At 31.4% G+C, this 26,288-nt stretch overlaps 3 protein-coding genes across 3 annotated transcripts; 1 reads left to right on the top strand and 2 right to left on the bottom strand.

The window, feature by feature from the left end:
- Positions 1-13,322: 13,322 nt before the first annotated feature.
- On the top strand, positions 13,323-17,321 carry LOC145642072 (protein NDL1-like). The gene is made up of 11 exons (XM_081693155.1): positions 13,323-13,494; positions 13,935-14,034; positions 14,357-14,454; positions 14,716-14,810; positions 15,037-15,097; positions 15,198-15,284; positions 15,362-15,439; positions 15,550-15,606; positions 15,767-15,822; positions 16,539-16,674; positions 16,782-17,321. Exons 1-11 carry the CDS (start codon positions 13,435-13,437, stop codon positions 17,001-17,003), a joined length of 1,050 nt encoding a protein of 349 aa, XP_081549281.1. The 5' UTR covers positions 13,323-13,434; the 3' UTR covers positions 17,004-17,321.
- Positions 17,322-17,518: 197 nt separating this feature from the next.
- On the bottom strand, positions 17,519-20,689 carry LOC145642073 (inorganic pyrophosphatase 2-like). Its single transcript, XM_081693156.1, has 4 exons — positions 20,462-20,689; positions 19,498-19,619; positions 18,890-19,091; positions 17,519-18,654 (listed from the first exon to the last, which is right to left on the bottom strand). Exons 1-4 carry the CDS (start codon positions 20,606-20,608, stop codon positions 18,295-18,297), a joined length of 831 nt encoding a protein of 276 aa, XP_081549282.1. The 5' UTR covers positions 20,609-20,689; the 3' UTR covers positions 17,519-18,294.
- Positions 20,690-22,444: 1,755 nt separating this feature from the next.
- Positions 22,445-23,476, bottom strand: LOC145555384 (putative F-box protein At4g22060). Its single transcript, XM_081617131.1, has one exon. The coding sequence runs from the start codon at positions 23,474-23,476 to the stop codon at positions 22,445-22,447; it is 1,032 nt and encodes a 343-aa protein (XP_081473257.1).
- Between the last annotated feature and the right edge of the window lie 2,812 nt (positions 23,477-26,288).

The following is a 26,288-nucleotide window of genomic DNA, read 5'->3' as shown; positions in this document are numbered from 1 at the left end:
AGGGTGTGAATATATGAGCACAAAGCATAGATATCTCACTACTTTGTTACACAAGATGCTAAAACCATTTATGATTGAATTAAAATTAAAGCATTACAAAAATTAAATCTACACTAACAAATCCCAAAATCAACAACTAAAAACCAAGCAATTGAAGTCCTTCACTTTAGTTGATTAAAACCCAAAAATCTTGAACTTTAGTTGATTATTTAATTTCCAATTTCCAAACAGTTCTTAATAATAATAACAACAACGAATTTACAAATTGAAAGCCAAGCAATTAAAACCCAATACCAAAAAAAAAAAAAAAAAACGAATTTAAAAAAAAAAAATAAAAACCCAGGCAAACGCCCAGTTTTTTCGAACAGCCATGGCTGAAACGCCTGGTTCGTGCGTACAACCGTGTGGTTGTACGAAAAAACTGGGCGTTTCACCTCAACCACCCAGATTTTTCGTACAACCACACGGCTGTACGCACGAACTAGGCGTTTCAGCCATGGTTGTGCGAAAAAATCAGGCGTTTGCCTGGATTTCAGAAAATAAAAAAAAATAAAAAAACACAAACCTCTTCTCCGCCGGCGATTGACTTGCCTTTGTCCTTCCGCGGCATTATCACGGTGTAGATCGGCGCTCAACCAGCTCCGGCGTTTTTATCTGCGGTGATAGTGGTGGCGGCGGTGGATGTTGTGGTGGTGGAGGTGGATGTGGTGGTGGTGGTTTGTTTAGAGAGAGAATGAGAGTGAGTAAGGAATGAGGGTTTTGTTGGGGGAGGGAGGTAATTTTGTTTGAGGGTTATTTTTTTTTTTATAAAAAGGGTAAGAATGTAATTTTAATTTATTTTGCGGGCGTTAGTTAGATATTCGAGGGCGACGTTTAGCTTTTTTTGATTAAATTTATTTATTTTGTTAGGAATATTCAAAATTAGTAAGTTATTTTTTAGGCAAGTGTAAAAAAAAAAAAAAAGTACAGTACTCTGTATTGTACTGTACATGTAAAATTCTGTATAAAATTTCCTCTCCCTTACAACGCACTACGAGCACTTAATAGTCTATACAGTATATTTTTTTGAGCTTAATAGCACCACCTTTGAAAAGGCTTATTAGGTAAGATATTGCAATTTCATCATCGAATATCAATTTCACATAATCGTTAATTTTATTGACAATTTAGGGTTTTAAAAATCGGTTATGATTAAATACTGTTGTTAAAATATTGTAATTCAGATTTTTGATGATTTGGTCATATAGCTTTTTAAATTTAGGCTTTTTAATTTTATTGAAAGTATTAATTAGGTACTCATGATGCTTGTTTTGCTATTCATATTTTTGATAGTTTGGTTTATATAACCCTTTAATTTGATAATCTGGCCAATTTAGAGGATATATAATTTGTTATAATCTATTGAATATTAATTACACATTCTAGGGTTAATCGATTAATTTAGTCGTGAGTATACTCAATATAGGATCTTGATTGTAATTAATTATGATTATTGATTTGATTATATGTTTGTGATGTTGTTTATTAGATGGGTGATTATTGGTCAATGTTGCCCAAAGATATCCTTGGTATAATTGCATTGAAATTGGATTCAATTGAGAACTTGGTTTATTTCTCTGCGGTATGTCATTCATGGAATCATGCCTTCGATATGGTTAAACTCGAGTGGAGTCGTGTTGATAAACCAACAACACCTTGGTTGTTACTAGGCGAGCCTACGAATAAAAATAATGATGATGGTTGTCGGAAAATATTAAGTATTGAAAAAAATAATAAGTGCTACGAATTAAGTCTCCCGGAGACTTTTGGGGCGCGATGTTGGGGTTCTCCATATGGCTTTATCTTGATGCTACACCTTAACAAGAAGATCGAGTTATTTAATCCAATCACCAAAGCACGACTAAACCTTCCATCCCTGCAAACGTTGCCAATCGATCAAGAAGATGATATTTTTAATGATCAATTATACTTTGATATTGATTGGAAAAAATTGTGCGTACGCAAGTTCATTGTCTTAAAAATGCCTCAAAGTGATGATTTTCTTGTAATGGCGATCCATTGGAGGCATGACAATCTAGCATTTGCTCGTCTTGGAGACCAAACATGGACACCAATACATACATCTTGCGCTAGATATTATCAAGTAATTGATGTTTGTTTTTGGGACAAATTATTACTCATTTTATATCAAGACGGAACACTTGCTTATTGTGATATCATGAAATCTGATTTTACGGCCAAACTTTATTTACCGGTTCCATGTGATGTTTTTAGATATGTACTTGCGGGGAATGGAGAGATGTATATGGTGGTGATTGATGGTCATTTGCATGTAGTCTCTCGAATGAAAGAGGATTTTTTAGATGATGATGGTTATTCGGACTATCGCACATATGATTTTTTTGTGTACAAGCTTGACGTTGAGAATAAGTTGTGGGAAAAAGTTGAATGCTTGATGGATGTTTCTTTTTTTGTCGGTAATAACACATCAATGTTTGCTAATATATCAAATGCTCAAAGAAATGCTATCTACTTTACCGATGATGAAAAAGACTTTTGGAGACATGGAAGGGTGAGATTACGTGGACATGATATGGGTGTGTATGATATGACATCTTTGTGTTTTAAAAAGTTTTACAAAGGTGACGATGCACTTTGCGAGAATACGTCTCCTACATGGTTTATACCCAAGTTTTAGATGTTACTAGTTTCTTTGAACATTTTCGCTTATAGAGATGCTTATCTTGTAATAAAGGGGATATGCTATTATCCTTATGGTAGTTTTGTATGAAACTTTTGAGTTAATTTGCACTAAATTTCAATTTGAATATTTATGATTTTCTTAATAATGTCTATATTTATATTTTTGATTTTTTAAATAAGTTATAGTCCTTTCTATTAGTCCAAGTTTAGTTTAGTTTATATATATATATATAATAAGGTTCCTTTTCGACTAGGTCAAGCTTAGCTTGGTTTGAATACATGCATGTAGCAGTCTTTTATATTTAATTTGTTGCCCAAATTTGGTCATAATTGTTATTATAATGTATACACAAGATCTGAACTCTTTATGTTGAGGATTTGTTTTCTTCTGATATTGTATGCTAACAAAAATTGCTTTTCTCTTAAATCATTTTTTTTCCCTTTTAATTTCCGATGGATAAATATCTGTTGATGGTGCAGGTGTGCTATACTTGATTCAACACGAGAGGCATACTGGACTATTGACTTCCTTGTTCAAGATTCTCATGCTGTTGATATCATCCACACCGTAAGTATTTTTGTTCTTTGCTATTCTGTGCTACACCAGTCTAGAGCACGTTACTTTCTGATTTCTTTCTGCTGTATGTTTCTTGCTAAATTTGAAAACCTTGAGCTTCATGTAATATGAGGCAAGGATTATGCATGCTTGGTGCCTGGGATACATATCTCCTTTTCCCTCTCTTATTCTGTTCTGGGGATAGGGCCATAGAGGGGTTTCAAGTGTTATAGAGATTGTGGGGAGTTGGAGACCAAGAACTTGAAATGAGGTAGTCTGTGATAACTGATAAGAGTGTGACATCCACTCGTCTTCGGTCCTAGAGAAACAATTAGATGTTTGGAAGAGTTGGAGGACATTTTTCAGAGAAATCAGAGAAAAATAAAGACAAGTAGCCAAGCTCACTGTGGGGCTTCCACTTGATCAATGCTGCCCAGAACAGTAAATTATTGTGTCAAACCTTCAGGGAGTAGAAGATTTGTAAATTCTCAATATGTGTGTATTTAAATTTAAAATTGACATTCTACTGTGTTTTTGAACTTGTTAAAACATTCTGATGTCTTTTTTTTTTATTATTTTTTTCCCCAGGTTTTAGATGAATGTCTTCGCGCAGTATCTGGATTTAAAGGAACTGAGGATCTATTCGGTGACAGATTAGGAGAGACTCCTTTTGTGTCAGACTTTGTGCGTGACAAAAAAATTTCTTCTGCCCCATCATATGATTTGGAGAATGTCGGGCCTTCCAGAGACAATCTGTCAGGAAACTCAGAGTGGTCTGAGGCCATTGAGAAACATATATCCATATCTATATGCCATGTATCTGGAATGGTGCGTTTAGTTAATTATTTGGCTTGTGAGTGTTTATCTGAAAAAGACAGAAATTGGCTGGCTTTATAAATTGGTGTGTCATGACTTTTTCATAAAAGGACCTTCCATACAAGGTCGACCTCATAAAGGACCTTCCTCGCAAGCCCGATTTTTTGATGCTGTGTTTATAATTGAGATTTTTCCGCTTAGAAGGGGCAGGACATTGTTTGAAGTGGTGGGTCTTCTCTGGGTTCATTATACATTTTCATTTCTCATGTTTGCTACCTTTCATGCCTGCACTCCCCCTATATATTTCTTTCAGTCTTTTATTTAACAGCAGCAACAAATTATGCCAGGCTAAACAGTTCAAATTTGTAATAAAACTTATTGCAAAGTTTTTGTTGTCTGGTGGGTGAGAGCTGCATCAATTACTTGTTTTGCTGGTATCTTGTGCTGTCCTATTTTCTCTTAGGAAGCAGAAGCAGCAGTTCATCCTTTCTTCCTGTGTGAGTACATATCTGTTCTTCGATCTATTACTCTGCTGGCTGTATAGTGTCATATATATGTTGCTTCGAAATTTTCAGATAAAAGCTGCAAATGATTCAGTCCCTTCAGTAAGGGCAGCGGCGTGTCGAGCGATTGGTGTCATTGCGTGTTTTCCAGAGATTTTTAAGAGGTAATATGAAGTACTCCAAAATATTTTTTGTGGTGACTTGTTTTAAGTCATGATAAAAAATATGCTAAATGGATGGTTAATCTTAATCATGTAGTGCAGAAATTCTTAATGAGTTTATCAATGCTGTGGAGGTCAATACACATGATCAGCCTGTCTTTGTATCTTCTATTGGCTTTATCTTGAACTCAAACTATCTGTATTTATGGAACTCTCTCCCCCTTACTATTATATTTTTTTCATTTTGCTATATGTTTGTATGAATATTTCTGCTGCAGGTGCGTGTCACTGCATCTTGGGCTTTGGCAAACATATGCGACTCATTTCGACACAGTGTTTCTGAAATTTCCTTTGGTAGGTGGGTCAAATTATTATTTTTTATTGTATATTTTTGTTTTTGTATGTTCAGTTTAAGTTAAGATCAAAGCTTTGCACAGTTTCATGTGGATGGTTTTAAGCTAATTGTGTACAGCTTTTCATTATCATTCTCTTAGAATCATATGATAAGGGGATTATGTCACATTATGGTTTATTTTTTCTAGCAGACTCTGAAGCAAATTTCCGACTGGTGACATTGTTAGAATGTTCGTTGAAGCTAACAACAGTTGGAGATAAGGTAGTTTACCGTTTGGCTTCCAGATGCCGTTTGAACCCAGTAACTAGTGCTTGTGCTGACCCTAAGGCCCTTTACAAAATAATGTTAGCCAAAGCAATGTATCCATTAAAAAAAGGTATTTACGTCATATAATTTGCACTTATTGATAGGCCCAAATCTTAACAAAGAAAATACTGTATTTTTCACAAAATAAAATTGGGGGAATATTATATGAAGTTATATTTAGTGAAAAGATGTTAAAATTATATTGCTAGCTTGTTATAGTTTATTATCCTCACGCTTAATGATATTCAGAAAGATAATATCTACAATAATCATATAAATTCTTTAATGGATCTGGTTCACACTAATTTATTGTGGACCACTAACATTAGGGAAATTATGGTTGTTTTATTAGTAAAAAAAAAGGGTCATTATATGTCTATAATAGAAAAAAGGTTGAAATAAAAGTGATTTTGGTAATATATAGGCTATAAGAGGTTAATTTTTTTAATGAAATATTTTATATACTGGTTAATATGAATAATAAAGGTCATAACGTTGTACTTTAAGTTCACAATAATATTCAACGTTATACTAGTTTTAATAAAGGTTACTATGTTAAAAATAAGGTTACTATGGAAAAACTAAGGGTCACTATGTTCAATATACTGTCAGTTGCGTATGTATAAACCTCGGGTCCACAATAATATTATTGTGGACCAGGTCCACGCAAGTCTTTCTGCAATAATCAAGCCAATCTGTACTAATATGGCACAATTCTATCTTAAGGTTCAAATTTTCTATACTAAATGTGTTATATATCAATTTGAAATTTCTATGCAAATTTTCACATAAATATTGAGTTTTGACATTTGAGCGCATAATATTGGTAATTATTATCATTAATTTGGTTGTACAGCTTATATTGTATAATTTGCAATTTTGCATCATATGTGTAAAAGAAATAGTATTTATTAATAAACATTTTTTTATTTATACAAAACGTCTAACCAAAAAAAAAAACAGAATAAAATTATAGCCAAAACGCAAAGAATAAAACTAAGGTCAATCAATTGATTGAAGTTAAGATGTTAAAAGAAGGTTAAAAGATCTTAACTAAACTTTGTCTCATTTTTATTTTTTACAAATTGTGCTTGAATTGGTGTATAATTTGAAGTTAAGTGATACTCCGTATCTAGTACGTTATTGGGTAAATCTACAGGTTCTAGCTCCAAAAAAATTGAGAACTTGAACCGGACAATGTTGTAACAGATTCTCAATTTTACTACCCGGAACCTCTTGTCCAAATTTCAATTTCGAACCAACAGATTAGGATAGATTTTGTGTATATTTTGTATCCTTATCATATTAGTTAGGTTTGCAATTCCTTGGGATCATGCATGAAAAGACATACTTGTTGTACCACTACCACATAAGCAATAACAGACTAACAATTACGCTTATTATTTGTTCATCCCTTTACTAATCTAAAATTAAAAAACATGAAAATACCATAAAAGAACATGCATTTATATGAAAAAGAGCATAAATCGAGATTACATAATAATTTTAAGTGTAGCAACAACCATAATTTAAAAATTTTGGCAAAATCTCTTGACACATAATTAATAACGAAATCAAAGAAAGTTCCAACCGATCCAAGTCATATTGTTTAACAATAGACTTGGTTTAACCTAATACCTCTTATAGCTTCTAAGGGTTTATCAAATTTATCAAACTCGGTTTGAACAGCTTTAGAATTATCCAAAGCCATCTTCTTACCAAGATCACAATCACAACGACATCTTGGTTCCGGCAACTTACCCCGGCAAAGAGGACAAGTACCATGACCACGATCCTTTACCCATCGACGAATACAAGCATTATGGAACATATGTTCACATGACACTAGTCTAGCAACTTGATTAAGTTCATCTTCTTGTCGCGCCACTTCTTTAACTTCTTCGAGACAAATAGCACACGTAAAACCCTCATCCGTTGGCAATTCCCCTTCCTTAACCACCTCCATAGCGCGTGAAAAATCCTCCTGCCGGCGTTCAACCCAAGTGACCGTCCACTCGTACTCTACGTTACGTGACTTAGTACAATGTATCTCATAGTTGTTTACAATTGCATATTTGACAAAAATATTGTACACGTCTTCCGTGTTAGCAACCCTACGTCTTAGACTCGAAACCTTCTCGTTCATGTCTTGTAACACATCATCGGGGTTAGGGTGAGACAAGTCCGATGTTAGAAAATTAAATAATTCACTTTTATACGATTCACAATCTACGGGATCATAATTCCCTATTAACCATACAAGACAATCTTTATTTTGAACGTATGGAGACGTTGTTTCATCTTGTTCTTGTTCATCACAATTAATCCTACGTTCCCACTCTTCGTATTGTACGAGAATCTTCATATCTTTAATTATGCTTTTTCGGCTTTCGTTTTCGACGACGATGCTCGCAATCGATCAAGACGGGTGTTTCTCTTAACCTCCCCATTGATAGCACAATCAAAGTAGTTTCACTCTAAAAAGCTTGCCCTTTAATTTTGTGATTTTTGTTAGCAACAAATTTAGAATAAACCTTATTACATTATATATAGAAACTGGTTTTGTGATCTCCAATACAAAATTAGTTATGAATTGATGTAGGCATGTAAATGACTAATAATAATATTGATTTTTTTTTAGAGTTATAATCTAATTTTTTTTTTTGAATAAAATTATAATTCAATTTATACATATGAAATATTGGTATTTTATCGAAAATAAAACTCTCCACTAACAAATTTATCGTAAAATTATATCCAAATTTGATTGAAAATAAAATTCTAAACAAATTTTTCATCCTATGAAGTGTGTTTCAATATATCCAATGTGACGCGACACTTAGCAAAAAGTTATAATGCCAAGTGACATTGTTTCGTGACCTAGCTAAAAATTTAGCTTTATATTTTAGTTGTTTGTTCATAATTCTTTAGCTTGAGGCTTAAGCTACACGGTAATTAAGTCGGTAATTGCTAACTTGAAAAAATGCTTCCTAACTTGAAACAATTTAATTCTTCTTTCTATCGTTAGGAAAGAGGGTATTTGACTATTTGGGGTTTTTTGGGTGAGGTACTTCGATTTGTTTGAAGTTTTGAGCTTCGGCCCAAATTAATTCGTTCTATAAATCCGTTTAAAAAAGAGGGAATTAATAGGCCCAAATCTTAACAAAGGAAATATTGTAGTTTTCACAAAATTTGGACTACAAATTAGTAAACCTCTTCTGTCTTAGAAAGAAAATAATGTTTGCTTCATTTGACTTTTTTTTTTTTTTTTTTTTTTTTTTTTTTTTTTTGACAAAATCCATTTGATCATTTTCTTTAATTAAGGATTCATTAACTTCGTTGGAAATAATTGTTGAATTAAAAAAACACATTTTGCATGTACGATCTTTATTAGATTTATCGAAGCATATTTTTTTCAAAAAATATCAACTTTTTATCTGTAGTAGTTTTTACAATTATTTCTCTTTTTATAAAGTCTAACACTTAACCATTTGCACTATTATTTGGTGATTTTGACTAATAGTAGATAATTAAGGATATTAATGACTTACCAAAGTCGCATTTTTGACAACTATGTCCGGTAAGGTGTCACTTTAAATAAAAATATAGAGAGTACTAAACCATGAAAAAACAATGGTGTAAAAGCCTGTAAACGATAAAAAATGAACGGATAATTTGACTAAACACACGACATGTATTTTAATACCAAAAGTTAATACCAGAAAACTTTCACATATATAGAATTTTAAAATAGTTCTGTTACTTCTGTATAAATTCAGATGTAAATCTAAGAACATTATTTTTTTATTACTCTATACAAAAAATGCAAAAACACGTCGTTACACGCAGCACTGCTGTTACTATATGTTATAGCCAATGCATTAAGTTTGGGCCAGCTAAAAGTGCATACATATAAACTAATAATTTAATTTTTTTTTGAAAGGAACTAATAATTCAATTAATAAGCCTGAAAATATGGCAAATCTATACAAAATAAGGTTGGTGGCAGGTGAGACATAGAATGATTAAGGATACATACATGACCATGTGTAACTCATTAATGACCCTTTGTGATCTACCATATTCAACGTATAATACCTATTTTATTTTTAAGGATCCTTCTAGGGTTTGAGTGAGATCTTTATTTTAAATATCTATGTCTCCTTAATCATTGTTCTTCTATAGGTTTTTATTTTTCGAGATAATTTTGTATCGCGGACAATATGTAATTATATTGTTAATTGATATCTCCATTAAGGTAATTTTTTTTCTTTAATTAATATATAGAGGATCAAATGATAAGTAATGTTACTATACGGTTATTAATTTTATTAATAAGTTAAATTTAAGGTTTTAGCATTAATGGTAAATATATTTAAAAAGAAACTAATGGTGTTATGGATTGAATATTGTGTCGTTAGAAAAAACAATATATATTTTAAATAGCATATCCTTACATATAAACAATACTCGTAATAAATTTTGATAAATCCCCCAAGAAAAAAGCATCAAATACAAGCATAATAATTAATAACTAAGGCACTTACGCTTAGAAAAATACTTTTATTTGTGTGTCAATTTTACCTACCAATTAAAGAAAGAATATACGTACAACGACAAATTGAACAACACTATATCTATATTTATTAAAGCTTGTCATCATATTATATAGTAATCAACTAAGTACATTTATAAAAAGAAAGAAAGAAAGGTTTATTTGTTGAACAAAATAATTAGGTAGTGTCTTTAGGAAGGGTCTTTAAATTAATCAATTGCCTTACGATTAAAGTATATGAAGTAGTGAAAGAAACGGCTTTGAATATAGCAAAATAAAATGATATCCAATGTACAATAGTAATGATTATGATGAATGTAGTGGGTTTATGCTTTGATCTTCATGATCTTGATTGGTGGTCCAATTTGAAAGACTAGTAATGGTGGATAATACAATCAAGAGATATATAATAGGGAAATCATTGTCTCTAATGAAATGATAACATTAAGATTTACAATGATGATAAGTAGTAATCTTATAAGGAATGTTTAAAATGAGTTATCTTCAAAGTCCAAAATAGGTTAAATGATTAGGGTTTTTTTGGGTTCCCAATCAAGTGACTAGACCTCGAGGAAATCTATATTAAATTGTTGTTAGTTTATAATAAATAGGAAAGAAAAAAAAAAGTTTCAACTAGTGTACGTGATACTTATAAACCACAAAATGAAGGTTTTAGAGAGAGTAAAGAACTACGATACAATGTGATCAATAGCAAAGTTAGAGAAGAGGGAGATATCAGGAAGCAATCAGATAGGGCGGCGGTGGTGGTGGTGGTTGAGGTACATGCTAATGATGGCCGGAAGGAGAAATAGTGGAAGTTAGGTTTTGTTAGCTAGATAAATCATTTGGCAACTTTAATTTATTTTTGTTTGTTAAATAATGGAGCTAGTAATAACTTAAGTTAAAGGATATGTAGGTTTAAGGATAATATTTCCTGTTTTTCTCACCCCTTGTTTTCATATATAAATATAATATACATTCATCATTTGAGTTTTTTAACATCAAAAAGTGAAATAATAACATTAAGAGAAAGAAGCAATACAAGATGATAAGGCAAAATTAAACATGAATAGTTATGATGCCTTAACACATCACTACATGACTACATTTGTAGATAAGGTAAAGATTTCACCAAAACTGTTGATGTTGCCAAGTCAATTGTAGTTTAAAAGTTAATTAAATTTATTTAAATTCAATATATATATATATATATATATATATATATATATATATATATATATATATATATATATATATATATATATATATATATATATATAATAAATTATGAGTGAAAAATGATATATAATTTCTAAGTATGATAATATTATTCTATTTTATAATGAATTAGTTTTACGAAGAAAATTTAATTGCAATCCAATGTCAATGACATATACCAACTCAACCCATTATTTTAATTATATAAGTAACTATTGATATTTCAACATGTGTATGGATGATGAAGCACTATGAACCTAAATGTTTGTGATGTTTCAACAGAAAAATTTTCTGGACTGAAAGCTAACAAGGCATCTAAATACTATGTACTAAAACATATGAATACTTCACTTTAATTTATAATAATTATTATAATTAGATTTGGAATGATCGAATTAAAGTAATATATAACTAGTGTTTTTTTTTTCAAGTGTGGAAACTGTTACAGCGCACCGGATTACTACTTTAATTATTTCTTATGATTATATGTATTTGATGTTTATAATGTCTTTTTTTTTTTAATAGATCTTGTGATCATCAATTATATACATTTATTTTTATGTCTATAAAATAGTTGATAATTAGCTTAAGTACTCCCTCCGTCCCTTAATACAATGACTCTTTCTCTTTATAATGTGAGGAATAAATGATTAAAAGAGGCATTGTAGTAATGGACGGAGGGAGTAATGATTATATAACCATCTTTCTTATAAGAGGTTGGGTGTTCGAATGGTAGTGATGATGTGGCTTAATGAGAGATGAAATAAGTGATGTGGCACAGAGACGTTCTTATTAGTAACGCCTTTTTAATATATTAGTATAGATTAATTAATTTTATTGTTTTCTAAGTCTTCACTTTATTTTTAGTCTTTTGGATTTATCAAACTTATTACAGTACATGTTTTGAAAGTAATTGGAACTAATTGTACTTTGTGAAAGTAGATGAGATAACTTGCTTGTGACGTTAAAGATTGCCTCAATATGAGGTCAACTTACAAAATACAAAATAATACTCGTAGCATTAGTCAATTTTACAATTGTACATTAGTGAAGATTTTAAATTTGAAAATATTGTATTACTACTTGTACGATTATATTGTTATGATTAGCTAGCTAGTTATCAAATTTGTGTAAACTTGTAAAAACTGTAATTCATATTGTTATTATTGTATTGTATTGGCGTTAGTTATTCAATCTAATTTAAGTTATCTTTGCGTGTTACTCCGTACTATTTAATAATAGAAGTTAAACTCATAATATTAAACATTGTACCATACATCTATCCTTATAGAACAAATCCTTGGCTTGTATATATATTGATTTTTCATTAAATTCATTTCTTCATAAGGTAATTTTGTTTTGATTTACATTATTGAAAATTTTACATATGTACTCCTTATAATAATAGTAAGTCCGAGATTATATTAAAAGCTAATTCTAACCAAATTTGCTCGCGTGAGTAAAATATTCAAGATCGATACAAAATGAAAGCATAATACGAGTAGTAATATATATAGAGATCAATTTCACGTTTTTAAAAATTATTACTGTCTCTAGCTATGAAGAAAATATTCTACAAAAATAGAGAAAATACAAACAAACAAAAAAATGACCATAGTTTTACTACATTGATACACCTCATCAATTTCTCAAATTAATAGGGAAAAAAAGGAAAATGACATAAAGGAAAAAAGACGAAAAATCCATATACCAACCAACAATGATAGATTAAGCACTTTTCACCTTTTTTTTTTTTTTCCCTTCTTCACTTGTCTTTTATTTAACACACAATTTCTTTAATATTTTAACTATTTTTTAATTATAAAAGTAGATTTTGGAGCTTAAACCTCAAGATCCACATGACTATTTGACCACCAATAATTAATATACACTCAACATTTAAAAATAAAATCAGTAAAATAATTAAATAAAAATAAAGAAGTTTCCAAAAAAAATTCCCTCTTTCTATTAAATTCCATAAATTACCCATCAACATCAAAAACCTACCATATAAATCCAAGGCTAAAATGGTCATTTCACACATACTGTCGGTCCTCTAACCATAGTTGATTCTCCTTAACCATGGTTAAATTCTTTCATCACCTTCTTCCTCGAGCGTCGGTGACTCACTGCACTCACTCACTGGCAGAGGAGAGAGAAAATAAAATTTAGTCATTTGTATAAAACCCCTTCTCACCGAACAGAAAATCCCAAATAAATATAAATTAAAAAAAAAATTCTTGAGTTAGAGAGAGAAAGAAATGGGAGATTCTAGTGATTCTGTTTCTGTTAATATTGAGCCGATCTCCATTGATAGCAAGGTACATTTTTTTTTTTTTTTTTTGTTCATTTGTTTTTTTTAATTTAAATCATTTCTTGTAATTTTCCCACTTTTTAATTTTGTTATTTAGCTAATTAAGTTGTGTATTTTACAAATTATAATTGGAATTTGTTAGCATTTATTAAGGGGTTGCTAATTTTAGTCATTTGTTAGTTATACAATAATGTGGAATTGAGAAAATTAATTTAAACTGATTATTTTTGATGGGGTATTATTCCAATTCAGAAAACTAATTTTAGCTTATTATATGAAATTGGTATTGGGGGGACCAAAAATTGATGATTATATTACATACTATCAAGATAGAAAATTAAATTAATGCTACATTTAGAAAAAATGGGTTGATTATCATGTAATTAAGATATATTGTTCTTGTTGTTAAGTGCATTATGTAAGTGTTTTATGTTGTAATTTGTACAGGAATATTATGTTAAAACAGGTTCGGGTCCAGTGTCGGTAGCTGTTTATGGTGATCAAGATAAGCCAGCTCTTGTTACTTACCCAGATTTAGCTTTAAATTGTGAGTTTGTATTATATAATTGATGATTGATTGATTGATTAATGAATTGATTAATTTTAAGTTTGTTTATAGTGTCACTTGTTAGCTATTGTTTATGCATGTTTAAAGACTTGTAGTAGGTATTGGTGTATATATATATATTTTTATGAGTGCCAATTTTTTTACTAAGCATGATTATGGAAAAAAAAAAGGATTAAGATGGTTGCGTGGCGTTTAAGACGGGTTTAATCTTTAATTATGAATAGCATGTAAATGTAATGACTATTGCATTTGTATTAGAATATGAGTTTGAATTTGTTTTTTCGCGGATTGTTTTGAGCAGATGCATCGTGTTTTCAAGGATTATTCATGTGTCCTGAGGCATTGTCTTTGCTTGTTCACAACTTTTGCATCTACCATATCAGTCCTCCTGGCCATGAGGTTTGTAACTTGGACGAGTTAATTCTTTGACGTTTGTTTGACTCTATATTTCACGTTACTAGCTTAAATTACACTTATAGTGTGACTGGTAAAGTCGGGCAGGAGTATTTGTTTATTCACCATTGAATAATAATAGGAGTTATTACTTGTATTATTAATGATCCTAGCTGGTTTTTTTTTTTTTTTTTTTTTTTTTGGACAAAGTAAAGGGTCTTGCTTAAATTGTTTCTAACGTGGAACTTTTGTTAAGAGCTGTTTCAGTGGGGAGCTGCTGCAATCAGCTATGAATATGAAGCCTCTGAGCCTTCAGTTGATGATTTGGCTGATCAGATAGTTGAAGTTCTTGACTATTTCGGGTAATTTCCATTACAAAAACTTTTCCAAGTTTGAGAGTTTTATGTTAAGCAGATTTGTCGGTTGTTTCACTTACTTTATTGAGACCTGCCACTGGTTTATTTCTTGAGCACGTAATAACATATGACGTTGGGCCGTAGGCCTTTGGTTGCTGTCTTTATCATTTTAAGACCAATAGCGACTAGCACAATTGACGAAACTTACGATGGGGACTATTACATGTTGCAGGCTAGGTGAAGTTATGTGTATGGGAGTGACTGCTGGAGCATACGTTTTAACATTATTTGCTGTAAGTTGTGTCGCTGTATTTTGATGCAGTCGTGCCAATAAAGTTTCAAAATAAGTTGTATTTGTACTTATTGTCATTCCTTTTGCCTTTTTACATGCAGACGAAATATAAGCAGCGTGTTCTTGGTTTGATACTTATCTCTCCTCTATGCAGAGCACCATCTTGGACCGAATGGTTGTACAATAAGGTCCCTTTTTCTGAACTTGTCTACCAATAGTTCAAAGCAAAGAATCTTTGCCTGATAAAGCTCTGTATTTCTTGTAGGTGATGTCAAATCTACTTTACTTCTATGGCATGTGCAGTGTTGTTAAAGAGATGCTGCTCAAACGATACTTTAGCAAGGTATATTTCATGATTGTGCTTGTGATTAGCATCTAATAACAGTATGTATATATCTAATTAAAACTCTAGTATGGTATGCTTTAATGGGTGTACTATGAATCCTGTTGCAGGAACTTCGGGGTAATTCCCTTGTACCAGAATCGGATATAGTTCAGGCTTGTCGAAAAGTGAGTTCTTTAGCCATAATATCCTCATTTAACGTTTTTTTAGAAAATTTCCCTATTTTGATTAGTATTTTTCTGTCGGTGTTACTATGTGAATGGGGAGTTCTGTTTATTTGCATTGGTGTGGAAGTACTGATATATTGTTTACCTTTGGTTCTTTCAGTGGCTGGATGATAGAGAAAGTATTAATGTCATGCATTTTTTGGAGGCAATTAACAGGTATTGTCTTCCTCCTTTATCTTCTTGATTTTGACATGTTTCTAAAAATCAAAATTTTCAGATGATCACCTCTGCTTATTATGTTGCTCTTTACTTTTTAACTCTCCACTATGGGCGTTGGAAAACATAGAAGCTAATTTTTTTGTACTTAAACAAGTAGCTTTGTTACAAGTATATAGTAAGTTATCACTAGAGTCCCTGCCTGTTCATAATAACAGGCTACTTTGATTAGAGGTCATTTTTGAAGAGTTGAATTGAAATGCAGTAAACTACCATTTCCTTACACGTCTTTGCATCTCCACCATGACAGTCATGAGCAAGTTGAAAGTATAACTTTATACTAGTGTTCTATCATCTTGGGACAGGTTAAACTAGGAACGTGACTTATCATGCATTAGGGATGGAGGGAGTAGTCCCGTGTAGTGTACTGCTCATTTTTCATTAATGCTTCAAAGAAAACTTTAATACTAAGATGTTTTCTAATTATTATGAACCATTACCTTCCACGTCTTTGAAAATTCATTACATGTTTCTGGTGAAGTAATTGGTTAGAATTAAAGTCATTTAGGATCTTGCCGCCCTTTTTATTATCACAACTAAGATGGTACTTTGGGTGTCTTTGTCTTGCCAAGTCCTCAAATATACCAGCTGATCTTTTGTGCTCTCGCATTTAATAGTTTTCATATCAATTTTTCCTCTTGCTTTTTTCTTCTCAGGAGGACTGATATAAGTGAAGGATTGAAGAAACTACGATGTCGTTCACTAATATTTGTTGGAGAGGACTCATCTTTCCACTCAGAAGCAGTGCACATGGCCACAAAACTAGATAGAAGATTTAGTGCCTTAGTGGAGGTACCCTAATTATTGCTTATGATGTTGATGTTAAACATAATCTTTTGCTGCAACCTGTTCACTTTTGCTGCAACCTGTTCATTAATCTTTCTTGTTTGAAATTTCAGGTTCAGGCATGTGGGTCTTTGGTGACCGAGGAGCAACCACATGCCATGTTGATCCCTCTAGAATATTTCCTCATGGGTTATGGTTTCTACAGGCAATCACACATGAGCGTAAGCCCAAGAAGCCCATTAAGTCCGTCTTGCATTTCCCCAGAGCTACTATCACCCGAGAGCATGGGCCTAAAGTTGAAGCCTATCAAGACTCGCATCTCACTCGAGGTATAGCTCAAGGATTATATTAAGATAAGTCATTGTAATCGTTATATACGCAGTAAGGAGTTGTGTTAGGCAGTTTTTTGGTTAGAAATGAGTTGGAAGTGGTACAGAAGGGCTGTAGATAGTATAAGATAAGAGGAAAAAAAATATATATAAAAAACTATAGAAAACAGGACAGGTATTTATAATTAGTTTGGAAAGGTTGAGAAATTGAACATTTGTTAATTTTGTAATCATAGATTTCATGGGGGTTGAGTTGTGTGTAAATCTTTGGAATAATCATTATGCTATGGAAAGAAATAAGAAGTGCAATTCTTTGAGGAAAGAGTATATATTTCCTCTTTTCCTGATACAAACCTTTTCTTCATGCTCTGAACAGTACACAGCTATCAGTGCTTTATCTGTAGCAATGCCATAATATTGTTTTGGAAAATTAGTTGAAATGTTATATAGACATGCAGTTCATTTGTACATCTGATGATCAAGTCCTCAACAATGCATTCGACTCCTAGACTACGTATCGAATGTCTGAAAAAAGTTGTTGCCTTTCCTAAAGTACAGGTTTTTGAGATGTGGTTAGTGTGAAATTAGTACTGTTATATGAGATGTGATCAGTGTAAAAGTAGTTTGAATCGAGTCAAGTTTAGTATTTGTATTATGGTCATTATCTTAATCAATTACATACATAATTATACCTGATGAAATACACTGTCTCAACTAAAAGTCTACAAATTGCAAGAAATTTCAACTGTAACTGATCATGACCTAATAATAATAATTGGACAAAAGCAGTGAGTTCACAAAGCTGTGTATTGGGTAGTCTATGAGCTAACAGGGACAATTGATTTGTACGTGTGGTCTGAAGTTTGACTTTTTGGTTGTATGTCGGCTAACATTTGTCATAATTAAATGAAATGGTACCAAAATAAAGGGAAAAAAGGTGTATGTTTTAATTAACAGGTACGTTTTGAAAAAAATCTAAATTATTATCGATCAACTTAGAACTGAACTCAAACTAAATCGAATGACTCAAAATTTTGAATGTGATATGAATCTAGCTATAAGTCCTATAACCCAATCCGAAAAACCCAATTACCACCTTAATTGGACATCAAGCATACATCAATACTTCTATAGATTTTCGGTATTCAGTAGCAACATCACCATTACTGCTTTGATTCATTATCAGGTATGTACCTATGACTACATACACTGCCTGCAAAGTCATGGTTGTCATGCTATTACTCAGAAATTCAACTTCAACCACAAAGATAAGGAGTTTCACGTCATAAATTCATACTTAATGAGGGACCGGGACCGACTTCTGAAAGGACTCAGGTGCAGCAACATGATCAGACTTACAGTCAGCAAAAAGATATTCTTCTGGTATAAGAACTTCATCTGCTTTCATGATCATTAAAGAACTAATTAACTGAATCAAGCTCCTCCCAAGTTCTTCGCTGTCTTCCCATTCATGAATCGACGCCTTTATAAGTGCAGGATCGATGCAGATTGCATCCCACAGAGGAAAATGCTTCCTTGGCATCACATAGTCTTTTGCTGTTAGCTTTAAACTTGGACAGTAATCATTTTTTCCATCTCCTACATAGATGAATCGCTTTTCTAACGAAGAAGCTTGGATTCTTGTAAAGATTTTCCCCTGTTATTATGAATAGCATACTTCAGATATGGGAAGGAAGAAGATCAAATGAAATATAATTCAGCTCATCAATGTCAGAAACTGCTTCATTTTCGCAAAAGTACATCAGATAAACTATAGTCATGTATTGTAACAAGTTTAAAAGAGCAGAATTAACTGTCACATAACTAGTAATTAGGCAAATTTTGAAGCCAGAGTAAAGTAATTATAAGAGAGTTATTAGGATCATATGTACCTTGCAAAGATTGGGAGGACAAAGGTTGCACCCATGAGAAGATGACTTAAAGTCATGAAATGGCGAAATTCGGAGTCTGCCATCCTCATCAACAATAGCTGAATTCGTGTTGATTTCAGAGAAACAATGTAACACTCCATGATGCTTCAAAATTGTCTCTATGAAAAAAGTGTTTGCATCACTTACAATCCTCAAATCACACCTGAAAAAACATAAATTCATGAACATGGCATAATTTGCTCATTAGTCTATAATGAGCAAGAAACTAAGAATTGAATGTAAGATCAAAATCATAAAAATATATAATTTGGTATGATAGGAAGGGTTTTAGTGAAAACGATACATGGATGAACATCTATCCATCCCTAAAAAACGGCCAATTTCAAAATAAAGTTGTCTCAAAATAATTGGTCACTTTCTAAATTAAGTAAACATTAAAATGTTACAAAGTAACAAATTCCAAGGATTGGGCCCATTGGCTATGTGTTTTTGTCACAAAACTCGTATATGTTTTACCTATATATATGTTCATTTTCCGAAAGGATTTTAAGGTTACTCCCTATTCAAACACGTGAAACAATTACTTAGGAAGGGAAGGAGTATAATACCCTGAATCATAAGCCGATTTGATTGCAGATAGGATGTTTGGAGACAATGGAACCTTGATCAAGCATTCTGTAATATCTTGTATTGTTGTTCCTTGTAAATGAAGTTCTTCCATCATTTTATCCTGTAGTTGAACAAGGAAGCACGTCTCTAATAATTGCAAAGCAAACTCAATTACTTTTTTTTATTGGTTCATAATCTAATCACTTTAATATATAATTGGTTATGAAGAAAATGTCATCCATATCATGTTATATACAAGTAACATTTATTATTACTTTCAATTGACTAGGACAACTATCTTTCACTTGGAATTTTATATGAACAACATATCAATGTAATCTTCTTATAATTTTCATACGTCTAACATAAAAAAAAAAAAAAAAAAAAAAAAAAAAAAAAAAAAAAAAAAAATCTTCAGAAATATCGCGAATTGCCACTTGCCGGTGCTCCCTGTGTGATTTGTGGTGGTGTGCCGGGGAGGCAGTTTAGAGGGTGGGAAATTATAATGTTGAAAGTAATGACAAATTATATACGGAATATATGATTTCATAGATATAATATGTGCGGTGTAATAAAGAAGCAACTTATATAAATTACTTTTCGCGACACGCCTACACATTACACACAACACCTCATAAAACTTAGTCTAAACAAGGGCAAACATAATTAATTGAAGCTAGGTAAATTTAGGTCAGTCCCACCACATCTACCTTAACTCATATATGCTGACTAGCTACGTGTGTTAGTTGTAGGATACTTTCAATCTTTCCATTTGTGTATCAAAGTTAACATTGCAAAATATTAAAATCTAGCCATCAATCTTTAAGATACACGGCATAAAACTTCTAACCATTAGAGCATCTCTTGATTCTTAACTACCGAGAGATTACCAATGACAAATTATAATCCGAGTAATAATTAAAGGACGGAATTAAAAATAAAAAAGAAAGGGAGAAAACTAACCATAAGAGAGTTGTAAGGCATGGTAGAAAGAAGGGTGTTGAAGAGTTGGGTAAAACCCAAATTATCAATAACCCAATCATCACTATCGTACTCAATTATCGTCTTATCAAAATCAAATAACAATACTAGTTCTTGTTTTTCTGCCATTCGATCTTTTGATTTGGAAGTTTTATAAAGAGAGAAAAAGAGAAAGTGGCAAATATTTAATTTTGGTGTGTTGTAACTTCGAGAAAGATTACAAAGCTTTGAAAATTGAAGTTCAAATTGACAAGTGTTTAAATAGAGAATTGAGTGAGAGAGGCAGAGAAGTGTACTTATTACGTGATCCAAGTGTACCTTTTGCCCTAGATTATCTTATCATTCGTGACATGACAGTTGTATTTTATTTATTTTCATAATTTAGTTTTGGAAATTTTCATACTTTTTTTTTAAAGATGGAAATTTTCATACTAGGTTACATTGAATAATTTTGATATAAAATCTAGTGATCTAACTAGATAAAAGTCTGTACAATTTACCGCTTTTTTAATATATAAAAAATGAGTTAATATCAAATACGATCCCTAAATTAATGTATTTGTAGCATTTTAGTCCTTCAACTATTGAGTGAGGCAAATTGGTCCCTCAACCACCAAAGAGTACTATTTCAAGCCAAATAGTTTAGGGACATTGCCTAGTCATCAATAATTTAGGGACCTATAATGCATACTTGGCAATAGTTTAGGGACTTTGCATGTTTTTTTTTTTTGTCTGCTTAATCATCAATAATTTAGGGATTTCCATAAAAAAAAATGCTTATAATTACATGGAAAAAAAAAAAAACCTGAAAAACTAAATAAGTCAATAGTTTAAGGATTAGCATTTAATGTATCAACATGTTTGTACAACAAATTATACAAGAATTCATTCTATAAAAAAATTTCCCCTGTATCCCAAATACTCTCCCCTGTTTCTCCCGTTAAAAAAATTTCAATGGTCTTTATTTTTTTATTTTTTTTTTTATTTTTTTTTTATATATATTTTTACAAGTCATAAATATTGCCATATTGTAAAAATAAAAAAAAATTAAAAAAATTGCCACATAATTTCAAGTAGTTCCCTTAAACTATTTGGCTGGAAATAGTACTCCTTGGTGGTTGAGGGACCAATCTAGCTCACTCAATAGTTGAGGGACTAAAATGCTACAAATACGTTAGTTTAGGGATCCTATTTGATCTTAACTCCATAAAAAATAAATCTATCAAGTCTAATACTGTATTCAGATCAATAATGAGTTAATGTTTAGTTAGGGCCCGAACTCTTATTTAGGTTGTATATAAACCGATGCACACATCAATATAAACTAGGGAAGATTGATTCTTGACATACGTTTCAAATTGAGGGGGTGTTAATATTGTATTCAGATAATGGGCGAGGTCCCAAACTCTTATTTAGGTTGTATATAAACCGATGTACACATCAATACAATTATACAAACTAAGAAAGATTGATTCTTGGCAAAATCTAAAAATAATAATAATAATAATAATAATAATAACAATAATAATAATAATATAAAATACTCTGTAATTTATGATGCGACTTTGCTATTGTTAGTTACAGAGTAAGTGTTAATTTTTATTAAAATAAATTTATGTCATTCCTATGATTCCTTTTATTTGAAAAGTTTTTTTTTTTTTGAAAGAAAAAAAAGATTTTTTTTTCATTAATTGAAATTCTAAATCACTATTCTTTGCTTTTACCTTTAAAATTAAATTCTCAAATTTCATTCGCTAACTTAACTTACATGTATTTAGAAAAAAAAAATTAAAAAAAATCCGACTCTTTAAAGTCTTGGGAAAAAACTCTTCCATATATACTAGATAAGCTTCGGCGTAAATGTTCAAACAAATAACATCTAAAACTTGGGTATAAACCATGTAGGAGACGTATTCTCGCAAAGTGCATCGTCACCTTTGTAAAACTTTTTAAAACACGAAGATGTCATATCATACACATGACATCGGTAAAGTAGATAGCATTTCTTTGAGCATTTGATATATTAGCAAACATTGATGTGCTATTACCGACAAAAAAAGAAACATCCATCAAGCATTCAACTTTTTCCCACAACTTATTCTCAACGTCAAGCTTGTACACAAAAAAATCATATGTGCGATAGTCCGAATAACCATCATCATCTAAAAAATCCTCTTTCATTCGAGAGACTACATGCAAATGACCATCAATCACCACCATATACATCTCTCCATTCCCCGCAAGTACATATCTAAAAACATCACATGGAACCGGTAAATAAAGTTTGGCCGTAAAATCAGATTTCATGATATCACAATAAGCAAGTGTTCCGTCTTGATATAAAATGAGTAATAATTTGTCCCAAAAACAAACATCAATTACTTGATAATATCTAGCGCAAGATGTATGTATTGGTGTCCATGTTTGGTCTCCAAGACGAGCAAATGCTAGATTGTCATGCCTCCAATGGATCGCCATTACAAGAAAATCATCACTTTGAGGCATTTTTAAGACAATGAACTTGCGTACGCACAATTTTTTCCAATCAATATCAAAGTATAATTGATCATTAAAAATATCATCTTCTGGATTGATTGGCAGCGTTTGCAGGGATGGGAGGTTTAGTCGAGCTTTGGTGATTGGATTAAATAACTCGATCTTCTTGTTAAGGTGTAGCATCAAGATAAAGCCATATGGAGAACCCCAACATCGCGCCCCAAAAGTCTCCGGGAGACTTAATTCGTAGCACTTATTATTTTTTTCAATACTTAATATTTTCCGACAACCATCATCATTATTTTTATTCGTAGGCTCGCCTAGTAACAACCAAGGTGTTGTTGGTTTATCAACACGACTCCACTCGAGTTTAACCATATCGAAGGCATGATTCCATGAATGACATACCGCAGAGAAATAAACCAAGTCCTCAATTGAATCCAATTTCAATGCAATTATACCAAGGATATCTTTGGGCAACATAGACCAATAATCACCCATCTAATAAACAACATCACAAACATATAATCAAATCAATAATCATAATTAATTACAATCAATTATTTAATCAAGATCCTATATTGAGTATACTCACGACTAAATTAATCAATTAACCCTAGAATGTGTAATTAATATTCAATAGATTATAACAAATTATATATCCTCTAAATTGGCCAGATTAATTATCAAATTAAAGGGTTATATAAACCAAACTATCAAAAATATGAATAGCAAAATAAGCGTATCTAATTAATTGATAGAGTATAAAACATATTCCTGGGCCTCAACCATCAGCTTAAGCTTTTGGTTGAGATGGTCCTCTAACATGGTATCAGAGCCAGCGTGACATAAAGGTCACGGGTTCGAATCTCATCCACCCCCCACTTTGGGGGCGTGATAGAGTATAAAACATATTCTTGTGCCTCAACCATCAGTCAATAAAATTAAAAAGCTATCACCATGAAATTTTAGAAATTTACGCTCATACATACACCTATTATCAAATTAATTTAGGAATTAAACTACAATATACATATGAATAAAAAAAAATTAAAAAGTGGAGGTTGTACAGACGTCTCCGTGAACCACTGCCGATCGCTGCTATCAACTCTCGTGGTCGCTGCTATAGTGCTCTATTGCTCTCCTTTGTTTTTCGTATAATTTGTCAGTAGGAATTACAAAGGATATTCTAAGTAGGTGTGATATTATTAAATTAAAAAAGAAACGCGGTTATTATATAAGAACCGCTAATAGTGTTAGCGGTTCTATACGATTCTAAGTGTATAGAACTGCTATCACCGTTATGAAGCTGGTACTAGTCCTACGTGAATATCCAAAATTTGGAATTCCACAATTATGTGAATATGACATGATAAGCTGTTGGCAGCTTGTTAGCAATAGAATAGTAGTTTAAAAGATTTTTTTTTTTTCTTTTTGTTAAGATGATAAATTTTAAACCTGATAATATTTCCTATGATTTACAAAAATATAGCTTTTAAGAAACTTATTTACGGTTTTGCATTGGAATGAAACTTATTTACGAAAATATAGTCCACGTAGGCTTGGAGATACATTTGGGGTAATTTTTTTCTTTAGAGCGGTTATAGTCCAAAACCGCTACTTGAGGTAGCGGTTTGTCATTAGTATTCTAAGTAAAGAGACATTTAATCAATCTATGAAGGGTAAAACCGCTACCTCAAGTAGCGGTTTTAGTACATAAACCGCTACTTGAGGTAGCGGTTTTACTTTGAAAAATAAAAAAATAAAATAAAAACTTATCCGAGGTGGACAGTAATTTCGTAATTAAGTTTCATTCCGACACAAAAGTGTAAATAAGTTTTAAAATAACCATACTTTCGTAAATCATCCTAATATTTCTTTGTTTGTTTATTGAATTTTAAGATAATTTTTTTCTTTTTATTAATATGATAAATTTTAAAACTTTTACAAACGGTGTTATGTAAGAAGTATATGTCCCTTTTAACGTAGCATAATTTGACATAAGAGGCGAAAATCGTGCTTTGAAATTTCAATTAGGGCTATCTCAATCTCATGCTTTGAGATTCAGCCATCTAGTTTTAATGGTTTAGACTTTAGAATTAAGTTATAACATACAACTACACAAGTACTCTACATGAACATGAAAATTGATATTTGAAACGTCTAATTTATAACATACAAAATTAGTTGTAACTACTTGTAAGCATGCTCTCATAGTCTCTATTCTTATTGAGCCACCTATAAAGCTCTAAATCATCCCCTCTTTTCTTGTAAACATCATGCATTCTTTCCATCACATTCATACTTTACCTTTGCTAAATTAGCAAACCTAACAACTTAACAGATGTAAGTTCATTGATGAATATGATGCATTCGGTATGATCTCAAACATACTTAACATGGAACGGAAAGATTACTGCGAAGTATTAAGTATTAAAACATATAAGTTGAATATTGTTTAAATTCTCAAAGTTCCGCTTATAGTGTTATATTAGAATGTATATCTCCAAGTAACATATATAGACAAAAACTAATAAACTAGAATATTAGATAAAAATAAGAAAATTAAAAAATTTTGTATGATTTTATCAATATTCATTAGATAATAAACATTTAAAAGTTTAATTCAAAGCACTATGGGATATCAACAAGTCGAGAAAGATTAAAATTGTTAATGTGACCCTAGGTATAATAACGTTTCGAACCTACTTAATTCATTAATTGTATGTAAGTGCAACGCACATATAAACACGGAATATATTTAAAATTATGAGTTAACGCACAAAAAAATATTAAAAGAGTGAGAACGCATCTTAAGATTTGGAAATTCCCCAAGGCCGAAAGTCCATAATAGGACTTAAACCATTTCTTTGGAAGAATAAGAATATTCCAACGAGTATCCTTGATTCTTCATGTTGGGAAGCATAAATTCCATCAAAAGCAAGGAAAAATGCCCATTATTTAAGAAAATAAGATCTTATTATAATATGCTAATATTATGCTATTAATGAGTCAAAAATAATAGAATTAAATTCTCACCCTTTTTGCAACATTATTAGCATTGTTTGTCTCTTCTTTAAGCATGGAATGGTCATGTAAATCCAAAATTTGGAATTCCACAATTATGTGAATATGACATGATAAGCTGTTGGCAGCTTGTTAGCAATAGAATAGTAGTTTAAAAGATACTTTTACGATATTCTTTATTCGATTGTGTATATAGGAATACAACGTGTACCAAATATAATGACTCGTCGTGCACATTTCTTTAGGTATACTTGAATGTATGATAGAATTTGCAAACATCCTTCAA

The sequence above is a fragment of the Chenopodium album genome, chromosome 8 (assembly GCF_948465745.1).
Source record: "Chenopodium album chromosome 8, dcCheAlbu1.1, whole genome shotgun sequence".
In the NCBI taxonomy this organism is placed as follows: domain Eukaryota; kingdom Viridiplantae; phylum Streptophyta; class Magnoliopsida; order Caryophyllales; family Amaranthaceae; genus Chenopodium; species Chenopodium album.
This window is presented reverse-complemented; position numbering and strand designations above follow the sequence as displayed.

What these genes read in the sequence shown, in the direction of transcription:
- LOC145555384 (XM_081617131.1), bottom strand. Translation starts at nt 23,476, where the DNA reads ATGGGTGATTATTGGTCTATGTTGCCCAAAGATATCCTTGGTATAATT.
- LOC145642072 (XM_081693155.1), top strand. Translation starts at nt 13,435, where the DNA reads ATGGGAGATTCTAGTGATTCTGTTTCTGTTAATATTGAGCCGATCTCC. An exon ending in TCAAACGATACTTTAGCAAG is followed by an intron (nt 15,440 to 15,549) that starts GTATATTTCATG and finishes ATCCTGTTGCAG; the next exon opens with GAACTTCGGGGTAATTCCCT. An exon ending in TAGTTCAGGCTTGTCGAAAA is followed by an intron (nt 15,607 to 15,766) that starts GTGAGTTCTTTA and finishes TGGTTCTTTCAG; the next exon opens with TGGCTGGATGATAGAGAAAG.
- LOC145642073 (XM_081693156.1), bottom strand. Translation starts at nt 20,608, where the DNA reads ATGGCAGAAAAACAAGAACTAGTATTGTTATTTGATTTTGATAAGACG. An exon ending in AAATCGGCTTATGATTCAGG is followed by an intron (nt 19,092 to 19,497) that starts GTATTATACTCC and finishes ATGTTTTTTCAG; the next exon opens with GTGTGATTTGAGGATTGTAA. An exon ending in GTCCTCCCAATCTTTGCAAG is followed by an intron (nt 18,655 to 18,889) that starts GTACATATGATC and finishes TCATAATAACAG; the next exon opens with GGGAAAATCTTTACAAGAAT.